The sequence below is a fragment of the Camarhynchus parvulus genome, chromosome 3, assembly GCF_901933205.1.
Source record: "Camarhynchus parvulus chromosome 3, STF_HiC, whole genome shotgun sequence".
NCBI classification, from domain to species: Eukaryota; Metazoa; Chordata; class Aves; order Passeriformes; family Thraupidae; genus Camarhynchus; species Camarhynchus parvulus.
In genome coordinates this window covers 87,072,467-87,089,824 of record NC_044573.1, presented here as the reverse complement: position 1 = coordinate 87,089,824, position 17,358 = coordinate 87,072,467, and the positions used below count along the sequence as shown (strand labels likewise).

The 17,358-nt window shown below is 38.3% G+C and overlaps 1 protein-coding gene across 1 annotated transcript in view; it reads right to left on the bottom strand.

The window, feature by feature from the left end:
• Window positions 1–7,170: 7,170 nt before the first annotated feature.
• The window catches only part of FAM83B (family with sequence similarity 83 member B), a 52,119-nt gene continuing 41,931 nt past the window's right edge, over window positions 7,171–17,358 (bottom strand). Inside the window, exons 4-5 of the mRNA XM_030946380.1 lie at window positions 15,470–15,594; window positions 7,171–13,401 (exon numbers count right to left, since the gene is read on the bottom strand). Coding sequence (XP_030802240.1) covers window positions 11,049–13,401; window positions 15,470–15,594 — 2,478 coding nt within the window. The 3' untranslated portion in view covers window positions 7,171–11,048. The remainder of the gene's footprint in view (window positions 13,402–15,469; window positions 15,595–17,358) is intronic.

The following is a 17,358-nucleotide window of genomic DNA, read 5'->3' as shown; positions in this document are numbered from 1 at the left end:
AGGGTTTTTTTTACAAAAAAAAGAAACAATACTTCTTGCTCAAGGAAATGCAGATGAAGTAAATGTTGTTTGAATTTAAACTGTCAACTATCAACTTAATTTATTATTAATCTCTCAAGGTAATGAGATTAACATTTTTATAAATAATTGATCTGAAAAATAATCCAAACAAATTACTGGCTTGTTGACTGAATAAAATATTCCCTATTAACCTAAAGATTATAGACTGTAAATTTTTATCTACTGATAAAGTAATCTCTTTTGAATTATAGACCATTGTTGAATATACTTGTCTTTAGAGCTGATCAAGCTGGAAAATAAGCTCATGTAAGAATGCATGCATGGAATATAGATAACCCTTAAAATATTAGCTCTATAACAAGTAACACTCCTCAGGAAAAATAGATTCCCATATAGATAATGCTTTTCTCAGAGAGGTGAAAGAAGTAATATGATGAGATGAAAGCAGGGCTAAACACAAGTCTGTGAAATGTGGGTTTGAGGAGCAGTGTAAGAGGAGCAACTTGAGCCCAAAGGTTTGCAGAAGAGACATAAACCCAATAGCTAGCACAGAATTCCTGTTAGGAAAAAAGTAGAATACCAAGATGTCTTCTGGTTTACTCTTATTTTCATGGGTTTTTTTCCTCTCTGGCTAGATTTGTGGTGTGGGTGGGGGGAAAAAAAGGACAAAAATGCATCAGGCAAAACATTCATTCTGCTTATAATCTCCTGCAGTTCAACACTTCATTGTTTGAGAAATTTTATTGCTTGAAGTCTGCATACTGTGTATGAAAAAAAAGAAATGGAAATTCAGTTTAAAAAAAAAAGCTAATTTGTGGAACATCTGTTCTTGAAATCTGCAGAGCAAAACAAGTTTCCCTTTCACAGCTGATGTCTTCCCAGCAAGTGAGAAGAATACTATTCCAGATCCATGATTTGTGATCCTATCTCTGCCCAAACATTTGAAGCATCAAAGGATGTTGACACAATCTCTTGGACAATGGTGCAATCCCTTGGACAGTGGCAGAGTTACCTGGCTGAAAAGAGGCTGTATACAATGCATGGCTCCAGAATATTCCTCCCACCACCAAGAATTTGCAGTGCAGCAACTGTATGAGCCCGAGATGGGTGTCAATAAGGTAACTAAAACCCAGCAGGTTACTTATTTGTCAAGTAACCAGTGACAGATGCTGTCCTCCTAAAGGCTTTTTATGTAGCATGAGAAAAAACATCTGCTGCCAAACCGGCTTCTGATCTTCCCAGATCTTTTTTCCTCCAGTTTTTTCAGTTTTTCCCCAAACCCTTGTTCTCATCAGAAAAGGAAGAACAGAGAATCTTGAGGTGTGCATGACATCTTTAAGGAACTTTTCTGGCTGTGAGAATAAATATATGGCAACCACCTGCTTCCCTATGGCCTGCATTGATTGCTGTAATATTTCTTGTTAGGGAAACAAACATGAGGAGTTTCTGAGAACCTCCTGACTCCAAGGCCTGTCTGCCCCATGGATTTATCCACTTGTAGGCTGAGTCCTCTGCATCACTCTGGTGTAGGCATAAATGGACTTGAACAGACTTAACAGCCACGTGCCTGTCCCACCTTAGAAAGCACAAAGATGTTTTTGTTTTGATGAGTAAGTTGAACAGAACAATAGTGAAGACCATGGCTGATTTGAAACTCGCCACTGCACAGAGTAATGGTTAATTTTTTTTCTTTGTTTAAGGGCTGTCTACTTACTGACATCTATCACAGTATAGTGCCCCAAGTCCTACTAGTCACTACTTCAAGATAAAAATAGCTGGGTATCACAAATACAGTGTGGCAGTTTGTCATTTTTGAGATACATAGGGAAAGGCCATTTAGTATATACAAAGATCTGCAATTTTACAGGCACTTAATAGAATCACAGAATCACTTAGGTTGGAAAAGACCTCTGAGATCAACTGAGTCCAGTCTATGGATACAGACTTTACCAAGATTTTAGTTTTTTAGCAAGATTTTGGGAACGTGATTGTGCTAAACAAGACCCCATTTGCACACCTGGGAAATGGACTCTCCAAGTCACCATATTATTGGTAAATTTAAGGCAGTGGGACCAAATGGAAGTAAAACAAGGAGCAGCCACAGCTACTCTGGCATGCAGCAGTAAAGCCTCAGGATTCCCATATGCCAAAAGGGGATAACAGCTCTTACTCAGCTACGAGGAATTCTTGGATAATAAAGTAATTCTGCCAAAACTCTAAATATTCTTGTTTTCAAAAAGTTTTTGAGAAAAAAAGTTTTCTCACATTTTGACTTTCAATAACTGTCATGCAAGTACTTTCCTGCCAGAAATCCCCAACTCATACATTCATTGGTCTTGTTCTCATTAGGATATATGCATACCTTCCTTCTCAATTCAATTGATATGTCCCAAAAATGAAAAGGGTTTTGGTTTTTATATATTTACTTAGTGATCACACATTTCAGAATGATGCACACAGAGTTGCTGGCAGGGTACATTTGTCCTAAGTAAGGAAAACACAAAGGAGAGCAGGCAGTAATTATTATAATGACTTTTGTGTGTGGGAACAGGGAAAAGACTTGAACTCGGTCTTTTCCCAGTTCCCACACACAAAAGTGGAAATGAAACATGATGAGTTTTACTTAAATTACAATGTAAGTAGAAGTTCCTGCACAAGCAGGAGGCTCAGTATTATGCATACAGGTATGTGCACCAGTGCCTGCAGACACCACGCCACAACCCCAACCATCAAAGTCCCCATATGTGGTAAATCACCTCAGTGTTCTATAACCTTTTATAACTGAAAAAGCACAAACGTCCTCTCTTTCTCTTCATTTCCTTCCTTCATTAAGGCTAAATATAGACCATAAGCTGTTCAGAAAGGCTACTATGTTTTCTACTGTTTTTTCACAGGTACTGAGCAAATATTAAGGATTCAAAATCAATTTCTTATGAGCCATGCTATGGTACAATTCATGCATGGAGTTGTCAGAAGTTAATTCTCAAAAGCCATGTGATGGGAATTATTTTTCCAGTAGCAAGTACAATGCAAGAGATAGCCAAGCAGATTTTCTGAAGGATGCTTTATTTAAATAGAGAAGAGGAAATTAAGTCTGAGATAGGAGGAAAAAGAAAACACTATAGAACCTGACATTACTAGCAAGGCAGAATTAACAGGAAGGCAATCAAACCCAGAATACTACAGCAAGGAAGTGATAGAAGGCTCTGAAAGCAAACATGGGATACTAACACTGTGGACCTTACCCCCTTACATTTTTGATCCTACTTACTTTCATTATTATTATACCAATATTTTATTCCAGCTACTTTATTTTAGTGATGTTGGCTTTGGTCCTTTCTCTGTGGTTTCTGTGAGCTCTTGGTCCCATAGAAGGTGCAACAGTTCTGCAAACAGTGATGCTACCACAAAACAGCTTTGAAACCTCAGTTTCTTAACATTTCACTCAACATTTCTGATATCTGCATTTTTTTTAAGATGTTTAAAATTTTGAAATAAGAATTGTTAATAACAGCATGAGCCAGTAAAAAAACGAACACAGAAATGAGCTGAGCTTTAAAAGAAACATTTTATTTGGTAAAAAATAAAGGTAATAAATTATTTCAAGGCAATTTTTGGTTTGTATTTGTACATACACAGTATACCAATAACATAGCTGCTAAGTAATCCAGGAGTTCCATCTTAGGAAAAAAGGATTTACATATCAAGTAGTTGTAAATGAAACCAGCACAGTCCTTTACACCTGTCAGTATTGAAACCAACTTGATGGAATTCCTTTCCCATGTTCCCCACCCCCCCCAAATTACACAGGAAAATCCATTCTGGGTCTTGTGTATTTGCAGCATCCCTCACGTTTCTTTTGCACCATCTAGATTAGTATCTCAGCTTTTTTTAATCAAAGATCAACTGATTATTATGTTTCCTGCCAGGTTGGTGCACTAGCTTTCATTTTCAACTGGTAGAATGTTCAACTGGTAAAACATTATGAATATTCACTCGTGATTTCATCTTCTGATTTTACTTGTTTCCTTTGCTGTGTGTGAAGATACCTGCAAATGCTTTTTAGTTTTGTCTCTTTGTTTTTTTAGTAATTCAAATTCACATCCTTATCCTCTTCTGATATCTTATGGATCATCACAGATCCACATACTTTGCTTTAAAGAAGATTGATCTAAACTCTGAAATCAGAATATTTTCACACCAGCACATGTGACATTTGAAAGACACATTTTAGACATGAAGTCTAAATGTGGTGCTGCCATGGGTCAAAATCAGACACGACTCAAACAAAACAATGAAAGTACCTAGTCAACAATTACCCACAATACATCAGCTAGGAATTGCACTGAGAGTTTTAGTACCAAAATCTAACAAAACACGCATGCATGGTATGCTTTATCCTGGGATGGCCTACTTTAAAAATCTAAGCATGTTTTTAATGCCTCATTGGAATAGTTATTCAGAGTAATATTCAAGAGCTTGGGAAGCTGTAGACCATCAGTCTGAATTTTGAGCAGGTTGATTGCTAAATGAGGCAAGAACAGACATACAATAGACATGCAGGAGTCCAGTGTTTGAATGCTAATTGATTAGTTGCATTCATTTCTCAAACACAATAAAATATTGTCACTGGTGCTCAGTCTTTCAAATATTTCCACTTCAACTGGCATAAATTCCATGTGTTCTGGAGAGACAAGAAGCAATTTTTTTCCCAGCTGTATTTATATAGGGAAGTAACATTTTCAAAATAAGCACGTATCATGGCCCACACATCAGAAATGATTGGTTTTCCCTCCAACTATCATCTTTTGCACTTAACCATTGAATTTTTAGATATTTCAACACATATGGTGAAAGAAAGATGCATAGCCATGACAGAAGCTTCTTCTGAAGAGATGCCAAGTAATTTTTAGCAAACCACATTCTCCTCCAGAAAAACACTGAGATATTTTGTAAAAATCCGCAAAGACATATATGAAAAAAAATTTATTTGTCTTTTGGAAAAAGGGACGGGAAACTCAGGACAACCACAAGGATATTGTGAGGCTTTGCAGGGAGAAAATTAGAGGGACCAAAGCCCATCTGGAACTTAACCTGGCCACTGCCAGAAAAGAAAAAAGATAAAAAAGTCTTTGTCACAGACGTCTTTTGTGAAAATCCTTTTCTTTAGGATTTTTCCTTTTGAGAAGCTGAGGCCTCAGAAACAATATGTAAACAATGGTTATCTGCTGCTATGGAATGCAACAGGTGGATCCATCACTGGTCTCGTGTGGATGTTTTGATTCAGTGACCAGTCACGGCAGAGCTGGCTCTCGCTCTCTGTCTGACCCAGCTGCTTTTGTTATCATTCTTTTCCTTTCTATTCTTAGCTAGCCTTCTGAGGAAACCTTTCCTTCTATTTCTTTTTAGTATAGTTATAATGTAATATATATATATATCATGAAATAATAAATCAAGCCTTCTGAACATGGACTCAACATTCTGGTCTCTTGCCTCATCCAAGAACCCCTGTGAACACTGTCACAAGCCTTCTATAAACACATCAGCAACATGAATGTTGAGGAGAATCTCTATCCTCTCTTGGATGGGGGGGGGGAAACATAGTCACAATGGATGAAGAAAACACTGAGGTACTTAATGCCTTCTTTGCCTCTTTACTAGTAAGACCAGTTGTTCTCTGGGTACCAGCCCCCTGAGTTGGAAGACACGGATGAGGAGAATGAAACCCCCAAAGTCCAAAGGGAAATTGTGAGATACCTGATTCACGACTTAAACACACACATCCATGGGGCTGGATTGCATCTACACAAGGGTACTGAGGGAGCTGGCAGAAGTGCTCGCCGAGCCCTTTTCATTTACCAGCAGTCCCGTTTAACTGGGAAGATCCCAGGTGAGAGGAAGTTAGCAAATGTGATGTCATTCTACAAGGATCAGAGGAGGACACAGGAAACTACAGGCCTGTCCACTCTGATCTGGGTGCCAGGGACACCATTTCCCACTGCATTCCCCTGGAGAAACTGGATGCTCATGGCTTGGATGGGAGCACTGTCCATTGGGTACAAAACTGGCTGTATGGTCTGTTGGTGGATGGATTCCATTCCCATTGGCAGCCAGCACAATGGTGTTCCCAAGGGCTCAGTGCTGGGGCCAGTCCTGCTTAGTACCTTTACTGATGATCCACGTGAGGAGATCACATGGACCCTCAGTCAGTTTGCATATGACACCAAGTTAACTGGGAGTGTTGACCTGCTGGCGGGTAGGAAGGCTCTGCAGAGGAATCTGGACAGGCTGGATCAGCAATAGCATGGCCAGCAAGACCAGGACAATGATTGTTCCCCTGTGCTTGGCACTGGTGAGGCCACACTTTAAACAGTGTGTCCAGTTCTGGGCCCCTCACTACAAGAAGGACATTGAGGTGCTGGAGTGTGTCCAGAGAAGGGCAACAGAGCCCAAAGGGTCTGCAGCACAAGTTTTATGACTTAATTAGTCAACATCACAAAAGCAAACTCAGAACTACCAGCTTTGCTTAACAGCAAAGGAGTCCTGTTCTGAGGTCTCCAAGAGCAAATGTTTTCTTCCATCCTGTTTACAAGTACAGAAAAGCATTCTCAGAACATGCAACATGCTTAGCATCATGTGAAATGTGACAATTGTAGACCTAACTTTAACTTAGAGCTGAAAATTGTGAAAGATTTCAGACCCCGAGTAAAGGTACCCAGACATCCATCTGTAAGCACCTCTCTGAAATAAGGAATGAAATGGCAAGACAGTCTTTTGAGTAATGCAATCTCCTCTCTTGCCACTGGGGTGCTAATGGAATACGTACTTGTGCAAGTGAAGGCAAAATTGGAGGAACATGCTTCAATTACCCATGAACTACTGCAGCTTTATGTTGCTCTAACTCTCCTGACTTAAATGAAAACAAACTAAAAAATCCCCCAAGTACTGTACTGTGCAATAAAACACTGATATGGGGAATAAATTACACTAAGTACCATGGTAACCCTACTGATCTCTCTGCATGACACAGTTGCAAAGCTACTTGTTGATTGTACAGTTTACCCCACATAATGCTACAAATGAAAAAACATATGTATTTATCATACAGCTTAGTAGAGTCAATTTAAATTTTATTTTTACATTGTCCTGCAACAAATTTTGGTATTTTTTATGATGTCTTATAAACCACAACATGTTTTAATACATTTCAGAAAGCTGGAAAATATCAAACAGTTGTCTTTGAATAGTAATTTTTCACCTATGCAGAAACATCTAGTGCCTGATAAGCTTTTTGTTTTTCTCAAGGTTTGTCTCAAATACTACTATCCTCATTTATTAGACAGCTGGCAACTCACTTTTCCTTGATTTATAATCTTTCTTCACATCTAGTTCATGTTTGTTAGCATGAATAAAGAGGGCAGTGCAAGGTCATTAATAAGAGAACAAGCAACAATTCTGCAGTCTGAGAGGCAGCAAAAGCTGTTTATTATGAGGCTGAAGAAATGAAGCCATTTATTCACTGTATATTATGACTGTATGCAGGGGTAGTTTATTTACGACACAGATGGAATGAGCACTGTATGAGGAGCCTGCATCTCCCAGCTGCACTGCCCTCTGCTCCCAGCAGTGCTCCTGAGGGAGCTCAGCACCCTCAGCACTGCCTAATTCTCCCCAGCTTTCACAGAGATGTGTGACAGTGCTAATGGAGTTTTATTTAATGCGGGAATGACGTGACATTTCTTATGGATTTCACAACTCCCAAGCCATGTGGCCAAATGACCATCATGCATGGCAACAGCTATTACTTCACAGCCTTACAAAACTGGGAGTGCACTGGGCGTGTGCGGGTTGTAAACATTTTAACATGCAATGCACATTTAGGACACATTGAATGAACTGCATCTCTTTGGAAAGGCAGAAACATCAAGACAAGCTTTGGGAAAAAAGACGTTCAAAAATAATAATTCCAACTTTTCCCTCCAGAAATCTGCACATCCTTTTTCTCTGCTGATATACGGATTTTTTTGCCACCTACATTTTCCTTTTTATTTTATGGGCAACTGGGTTCCCATGGAGACATGAGGCAATCACATCAGACATCAGTACATCAGACAGTACTGGGTGAGCATTTTCCCACTAACACAGGTTCTGGGGGGAACAAATGAACACTTGGTCCTTGCAGCATCTGTGGACCTCCCCAGTGTGCTTCCCAACCTTCAAAGCTGTAGCTGCAGGCAGGGCATTAAGCTGCTCTTCCCGTATTGTCAAGCAGAGCCTTATCCTCCCCAGGCAGCACTGGGTCTTGTTACATTCCTGAAATAGGGATGTCAGTACATTAAGAGTCTGATCCTACTTCCCCTGAGGTCCATGGAATTCATTTTCATTAACCTCGGATCACGCCTGAGCACAGACCATTCCTATGTGGGAATTCTGAGAAGAGAGCTGAAAATGAAAAAAAAATGCTAGTTCTACAAAGATTTTTTTTTGCACTATCAAGCCTATGAGCAGGCTCTTCACTGAAGGATCTTAATCTTCTCTGCAGATAAAAAACAGCAGTATGTATATCTACAAACACAGGTGACTTGGTAAATTAAAATATCTGCCTTATGAAGACCCTTTAATTAGCAATGTGCTTTGAAAAATACAGTAAATATTTCCAAATTTCGTGAGTACAGATTTCCCAAAGCTTATTCAATATGGACAGCACTTGCTCTTCTAAACTTGGCCCAAGATCCTTGTTCTCCCTCTTTCATTTCCTTCCCAAATATAGTTCTGCCTACAAGCATAGGTCAGAGATCACTAGAGTACAAAGGAAAACTAAAGATCTTCCCAAAACTAATCCCACCATTTTTAGCACCAACTGCACTTCAATTCAGGTACTATCCTGGGCAAATGTCCAACTGGCTAAAAATTATTAAGTGTTTTAAAAAGTACAGTATGGCATTGCTGGTGTCTGCCCAGCTGTGGAATTACATTGTGCCCACGCTGAAAACATGCCTTGAGAACTAAGACACTCTTTATCTTGGGTCTGAACATGTTGCCTCTGTTGGGACAGAATATTTAAATATAAACATTTGTTTGGGAAAAACACTAACTATGGCATTTCATCAAGGAATGAACAAAGTGCTCACCAAGAAATCTATAAAATCTTCTGTGATCACAACCAATGGAGGGACCTAAACTTTCAGCAGAGGATTGAGATGCAAGTCTTTGTCAGTCATATAAATAATTGGAATCCTCACAATGAAACAGTTACTGCTATGATGTATGAGCCCTAATAAAGGTGCCTAAGAGCTTGAATAAAAAGCTGACACTGCTTCATTGAAATCACTGACAGTAACTATGGGACTTCATGGGAACCCGAGCAGGTTCTCAGTGAGAAGTAATTTCCATTTAAAATCTATTCCCATGGTCACAGGTAGATAAGACAAACTGACTTCATCTAACTGGTGCGTTTTTGCCTTTTTGGTATTTCTTCCTAAAGAATGATGCTGAGACCTTTATGGTGGACTCCTCCATAGAACACTGTGGGACCTTTCAGATCTGAGACTGAAGTTTTCTCCTAAAACTCTTTCCTGAAACACAAAGATCTGTATAAGAATTCTAAGCTTTCAGCAGTGAAATTTCAAAAAAAATTTGAATTTTAAACAAAACTGTCACAGAATATCTTACAGCTAAACGGTTATGGAGTCCTTCCAAGACACGAACTTCACACCCAGGACAGGATAAGCCAGTTGACTGCGATGCTGCTGCCCAAACACATCACCACACCTCTGTTTTTGTGAGCACTAACCTGTAGTCACCCATTATTGAGAAATTTTTTATGATACAGAGGCTCAGATAAACCAAATGTCCCTTAGACTGCAGTTAGGTGCCTCAATCCCTTCACTGAAGTTTAACACTTTCTACTATCACCCTTCACTGGTACTTTCTTTGTCTTAAGAAAGGTGCCTTATCATTTGATGCGGTGATTTTTACAAATCTCACATTTAGCTGCCTAATTCCTCGCAGGCTTGTAATAGTCATCCTGACGTAAGGCCATTAAAGCCACAAAATACCTGGCCACACTTAGAGGCCACAGCTGCAAAAATATCTGCCAACACTTAAAACAGACTGTTGCACGTGAAACTCAAAAACTTACCTGAGAAATGGAAGTCCACAGAATTTTTTTTAAACACCAAATAGAAAAATGTAATAAAAAAGCTTTTTTAGTGAAGACATTACAGAATACTGGCATGCAGTACAAATGTGATTAACGCACTGAAATTTAAACTAGTTGTAGGTTATGTTCAAGGCACCTTTTCTAGAAATAGTTTTTTTAATGTTCATTCTACATTCACACTAGATTAACCATGTAAACAAGTCCGTGAAAACTCAAATTAAGGTCACTTTCAAATCTGTATGCCAAATACTTCAGAAAAATATCATATTACACAGATAATTCAATAAAGTAAGATAGATCCATCTACTGCCCAAACAGTTCAATAGATGCTAGGAGGTAAGTTATTAACAAGATGAAACCTAAAAGAGGTTTCCAAAAATTAAAGATAAGCAACATGCCATGCATTAACATTTGTGTTTATCATTTGAAAGTGTACATAAATGCTGAAAAAATACAATTTACTATTCCTAGTACTATCCTATTTTTGAAGGGCAAATCTTTGGAGACAATATTATCTGAAGTTTAAAAACATCCCCCATCTTTTTTACCCCATGTTTATTAATCTTAAAATATACTAGAATGTATTTTCTTCACAAGGAAAATGTATAAAATTAATCTTACAATATCAACACTATAAACAACTTCCTTGGAACATCTTCTGGACAGAGAATTTCTGTGAAGATTTAAGTATAAGAATTCTAGAATAATTATTTTTAAAAATATGTACATTCGTTCCAATGTCCTAGACCCAAGAAGAAATCCAAGTAAACTCTACAAAAGTTAGCCACAAGTCTTTGTCCAGTAAAGATTATGTCCAGCTTTGCCAGTTTTGCTGCATTACAATATAATCAACAAAATTATAACATTACTTGTTTTTGTGTAGAAAGTTCCCAAACTTTTGCATAAATCCTCTCAGCTTGTTTTCATTAGGCTGCAATGGGTGGTAAGCAGCTGAGTTGTAGCTGACCATGTGATTACTCCTGCCGTAATTATTCCCTAAGGCCTTGGTTTTGATATCTGAGAGATGTGAACTGCTGTTGGCTGCATTTCCTGCAGGTTGGCTGGCATTTTCCATCTTACAGAACGGCTCAAAGCGACTGTAAACACGCCTTTCACTCAAACGAGACCTCAGCTCTTCTTGGTGCTTTGAGCCTGTCAGCTGCGGTGCCACTGAACTTGCTCTTTGGAGAGCAGAAACAGGAGCTCTTTCAGAATTAGCATTTGTGGAGATCTCCTTTGCATCTTGATACTGAATCTGTTCTGTATTAAATCTTGGCGTAGATGGATCTCCTGCAGTTTCTATGAACTTACTTTCAAGGGGGCACAAGAGAGGACACTTTTTATTGCTCTCATCAGATGGAGGTTTTGGAGATTTCGGTGACTTCGGAGACTTTGGAGACTTTGTTGGACTCCCTGTGACATCTTCTTTACTTCTGTTCAAACTACCTTGAGAATTTGATGATGAATTTCTTTTTCTCCTTGGGGAAGAATCTGTCTTATTTTCAGAAATCTTCGGTTTTTGATTCTCATCTTCAGAAACCAACGTGTCAGAACTACTACACATTCTGTAAAACGCGGGACCTTTGTTTTTTGACAAGTTTTCCTTCTTGTCTGGTGTGAGATTAAGAAGTGACCGCAGTTTCTGGGACCCTTTCTTCAGAAAACTCGGGGAATTCTTACTTTCTTTCTTCGATGTGCAATCCTTACTAGACTCCTCCCTGCTAGCTTCAGTGAGAGCTGCCATGGAGATTGCCTTGCTAGCAGGCGGGCTCTTCAGCTCTCCTTTCAGGTCCTTGTCCTCCTGTGGCGAGTGATTGGTTACACTGTGCAAACTTTTAGCACTCTTCAGCATGTCTTCTGGAAGTTTTGGACTAACTGGCTGCTTAAGTCTATGCCTAGTCAATGTGCTGTAAACATAATTCGATGCATGTTTGTTGGTACCAGGATCCAATATGGACTTGGAATTAAACATAGGAAAACTTCTCCTTTTGAGCATATTTTCATTTTGAAGGTTCTTCAAATTTTCTGCATGTTTGTCTGTACACAGTGTTGTGTACAAATACACTGATGAGTCTCCAGCTGCATTTGAATTTACACTAGGTTTTGTGTTGTCTGCAATCTGAATTCTGTGGCCTGTTGGTGCATCTGATTTAAGAGGAGAGTTTGTCCTAAGCTCCTCTAAATTATTCGTTCCATTTTCCACACTTGGAGCATGGTTAGATGTCCCTTTGGGTGTTGCACTTCCCTCTGACCCAATTATAGTTGAATTAGAAGAACTTGCACAGCTGCTTACTTCCTGCTGTTCAGGTAAAGTTGGCTGAAACACTAACGACGATCGCAAGCGAGAATGAGAGTACAGCGCATGAGCTTTAATATTTTCAGCTGTGTCATAGCTATCATATCTGTCACCCAAGGCTGACCCATTTGACTCTGCTGGATAATCTGACTGGTCATTCAAGTAGGACTTTATTCGCCAGTTACGTAGGAATGATTTTGTTGTGTGCTCAAGGGTTGGCATCCTCTGCTGCAGATGGCGGATATGATTGTCTGTCCCATTAAAAGACCTCCGTACAATTGAATTTCTCTCTGCAAGATTTACCTTTGGTCGTGAGAACTGATCAGCAAAACTCTGCTGGGGAATATTGTAGTTATTTGCATATCCTCCTCGTAATGATGACACAATACTAAGGCTATCAGATGGCATTTTCCAGGTATTTGGTAGATTGTTTGCTCTGTTAATAGCTCTGTTGAGCAATAGGTAAGGTGTCCTTTCTGGCTTCTCTCCAGCATAACTATGTCTCTTCCAGTGCTCATTTTTTTCACTAGGTTGATACTGCTGTATTGGATTTTGAACATTAAAAGCTGGATTAAATGGTTGCTTATTATACGCTTGATTTCTCAAGCCATATTTATCTATTTCATTTACTGCATATCTTCCACGAGCTTTCCAAACAGGATCTATCTTGAAACCATTGTCTTGCCTACCAAAAAGGTTTCTTTGGCTAGAAACTGAAGCCAAGGAGGACACTGAATGTTGGTATGTATCATTATCCCAGAGCATCTTGCGACTGTTCACCCGCACTAATTCTGGGGCAAACGAGCTGGGAACGGAAGAACGGGCATACAGCGTCCTGAACTCTTCATCAAAGGATTCAACAAGCTGTCCTGTGATAACTTGAACCATGCTGAGGTTGGTTTTTTCAAATGACCACATAAAGCTGAAAGAAGAACAAATGACCATTAGATACAGTTCTGTTGAGCTGAAGTATTACACCAGTCTTTCTTGAGAAGAAAGCTTTTACACAAACCTTGGCTTTGTAAAAGTACCTTCTAAATAAATAAGTTGAGGGCATGATTCATGTAATTTAGACTCAAAATGTCTAATGTAACACCAGTTAAATTCAGATCGAGTTTTTCCACTGACTTCAGCGGGAGTAAGAATGAATCTGTAACTACCCTTATAATTACCCTTATAAAAAGTTTTCTAAAAAAGGATTCACAAATGTAAAAAAGTAAAGCACAAATACCTAATGGGAAAAAATCACTTCTGCAAAGTCTATGGCAGGACTAACCTGTACCCACTGAATTACCTCTTCTGTCAGAGAATGTTACTGTGTGATTATGTTGTGAAAAAAAAACATTTGAAATAACATGCAGGAATGCTTCAGCAATTTTGAATGTACTTCGTTCTAAAGGTTTTCAAAAAGATCCATCTCAGAATTTGAAAAAAGTTCACATTTTCTAATATGCACATTGCACTGGATATGAAAATTTCTTTTAATTGCAATGATAATGCTTTGATAATGCTTTTTTCTCTTTTCTGCTGTAAAAGACTGAACACATGCTCAAAGCTAAGCAGCTGCAATTAACTTACAGCTACTAAATGAGATAATATAAATAAACATGTACATTAAGGATGCTGCAACAAGACTAATATCATGGAGTGAAAAACATACTATTTGTAGATTACAACAAAGAAAAAAATTGTTTTGAAATCCTATTTTTCATGAAAACAGGAAAAATAATTTATTTATTTGCATTTTTCTTCTAGATGTTAGAAAATGGGTTAGTTTTGTTCACAAAAATAGCTTAATGATTAAGGGGTTTTTTTGCCGTTTTTGTATTTTTCGGGAAGTTATAGTGTATCAAGATTAAATAAAATCATGCTGCGTAAGTTCTTCTCCTATTAATTCTCACAAGAATAACATCTAATATTGGAAAAAACCCCTGAACTTTAAATTGAGTTCAGTGACAGAGTTCAGAAAGACTTGTTTTTCCTGTTACAAATCACTAGATTCTTTTACCAAGAAGGCCTAATTTCTACAGAAATTGATGATTCCAGCCCCTGTGGTGCAAGGTGTTCAAGCAGCGTTGTTATTTCAAATTGGAATGAGAAAACCTATCCCACTCTCAAAGACTATGACACTGTGTGTAGATGTCAAAGCATGCAGGCTCGCCCTGCAGTCTCTTACCCTGAGTCATTTATGAACTTGTCACTTTCCTCACTACCATTCATACGTGTCACTCTGAATTTGGGGCTGGGTGAGTCTTACAGGAAATAAAAGGTCAGATTTTCAAAAGCTTACAGTGGTAGAAATCTGTGAAAGGCAGTGGCTGTGGATCTGGTACCCAGGCACTATGCTGGCAGACACTAACTTACTTGGGCAAAGGAGAAAAGTGTAGCATGAAAAGAAGGAAAATATTTAATAATGTGTGAGTTAAGACTGTCTCTGCTTTAACTTAGATTTTTTTCAGCTCTGCAAGCCTGTTAAGTTCTTCCAGCCTGTTTTCCTCACATACACTGAAAATACAAAGGAAAACAGAATACAGAAACTTAGCCAAACACAGAAAGAGACATGGGCAAATTTGAATTTGACTATCATATACTAGAAAGCCACAGAATCAGTCTCTAATGTTAGCTTTAGAAGATTATTACATGGAGGAACTATGTTATGAAAAAATTTTGACATTCACTTCTCTGGAGTGAATGTTAAACAAGAATAATTCAGAAAACATAAGACAAATCAGGATTTTTTTTCTTTTTACAACTCTTCGGCTGTAGCAAAACCTATATCCCTTTATTTCTTATTTGTGAAAAATGAACAGAGGATCTCTTAGGGTAGTTAGCAATAAGTATCTATGAAAACCTGTTAAATTACAGAAAACATAATCAAATTTACACATGTAATTCTCTAGAAGAATTTTCACAAATACAAAACCCCAAAATCTGCTATAGAAGTACTGAGATGACAGGTTTGCTACAGATACTTCAGTGATTGATCTTACCTGTAAGAACCATATATGACTTTCTTACAGTCAACAAGAATGAATTTTTGTTCCATTTTTCCATGGAATTTTGCTCCTGTTTTAGAATAGTAATCTTGTCCTTTCACTGTCCGCACCCTCATATTCTGAAAAAAACAATGCAAACATTTTATTTCATCTACTGTAGTCCATGTTTAGCATTCAGAGGGCTAAAATTCAGAGGAGCTGTAGGAGAAAAGTTAAATTATTACATATTAATAAATTCTGCAGAGAATGAAATCCTGATCAAACTTATCACCTAGGGACCAAAATGGCTGGTTACTGTTTTGGCTTCAAGACTGATGAGATTCCCTAGGCCTCAGAAAATGAAATTCCACTTTTCCATAGTGACAAATTCAAAAAAGAGGTTCTGGCAGAAAACACCTTCAACAAGGGGAAAGAGGTTTTGTACTGTAAAAAAGAATTCTTTCCATCAGCTGATGCACATGTTTATATGATTTCCAAGCACCTCAGCTAATCATAGAGAACACTTAAAAGAGCCAGGATCACTTTTATTTTAATTGAACAAGGCTGTTGTGTCTACAAATACCTATGTCCTACTCTGAGATCATCCACTTAATGATACCATTTGGTGCTAGAATGCCTTGCAGATTTACCACCATGAGATCAATCCCATTTTTAAATTCAGAGACACTAATACAACATGCATAGGTAGCATAGCTGATTTTGAATTCTATTAAGCTTTATGCTTTATTCATGCAAACTCAGTAAATGACACTTGGGAAATTTTCCACACTGGATCTCAAAGATGTGGTGAATTTTTATCCCAGATTACTGATGAAACTGATTCAGCTAAATCAGCATCTTGTAATTTTTCTCTATTGTCACTTGGGTTTTTATGCTCATAGAAATAGAAAATTTGAAAGAAGTTGTTACTATACCTCATGGACTGTACTAATAACAATATTCTAAAAGTTCTTACAGGGATGTAGAAAAAAAGACACATTGAACAGAAATTGTTACACAAAAGGTGCTTACTTATCTAAAATTTATATTCAATGCAAACCAACCTACAAGCATCTACTTCATGTAAATATGAGACAAAATGCTTCACAAGAGATAAAAGCAGCTTGGAAGATAACTGTGAATGATCACAATATTTACTGTATTTTCTAGCCTTGGAATAGTTTTTCTAGCAACCCTAAGCTTTCCAGTGGGAGTAAAATCCATAATTTAGCATTGGCAGTAAAAACCAAGAATCTACATGATTATTACATACCCTGTACATATGGAAATGGTGTAATGTAAGACCTGTGAGTAGACAGGAATGTCACACTTCACCAGGACTGCCACAAGGGCAGGCTGCAGATCACGGCACATGTGCTCTGTAAAGGTCAGCTATAGGTGGAAGGGCTGCTCATGAAGCAAATGGAAAAGACTGTGTACATGGTAATTCCAGCAAAATCAGGAGGATTAAATAATAGGGTAGGATAGGATAGGATAGGATAGGATAGGACAGGATAGGACTATTCCAGATGGAAAGGAGGTACAATGATCATCTACTCCAACTACCTGAAGAATTCTGGACTGACCAAAAGTTAAAGCAACTTATTAAGGGCATTGTCCAAATGCCTCTCAAGCACTGATGGGCTTGGGGCATTGATCACTTCCCTAGGAAGCCTGTTCCACTGTTTAACAACTCCCTTGGTGCTTCCTGATGTCCAGTCTAAACCTCCTGTGGAGGGTTGCACCATTCCCATACATCCTGTCACCGGATACCAGGGGGAAGAGACCGGTATCTCCTTCTTCACTTCCCATCCTCAGGAAGCTGTAGAGATGTTCAAACTTACAAATTCATTTAAAATTCCAGTCTACAAAGTATGACTGAGTTTGCAATACAGTGACATAAG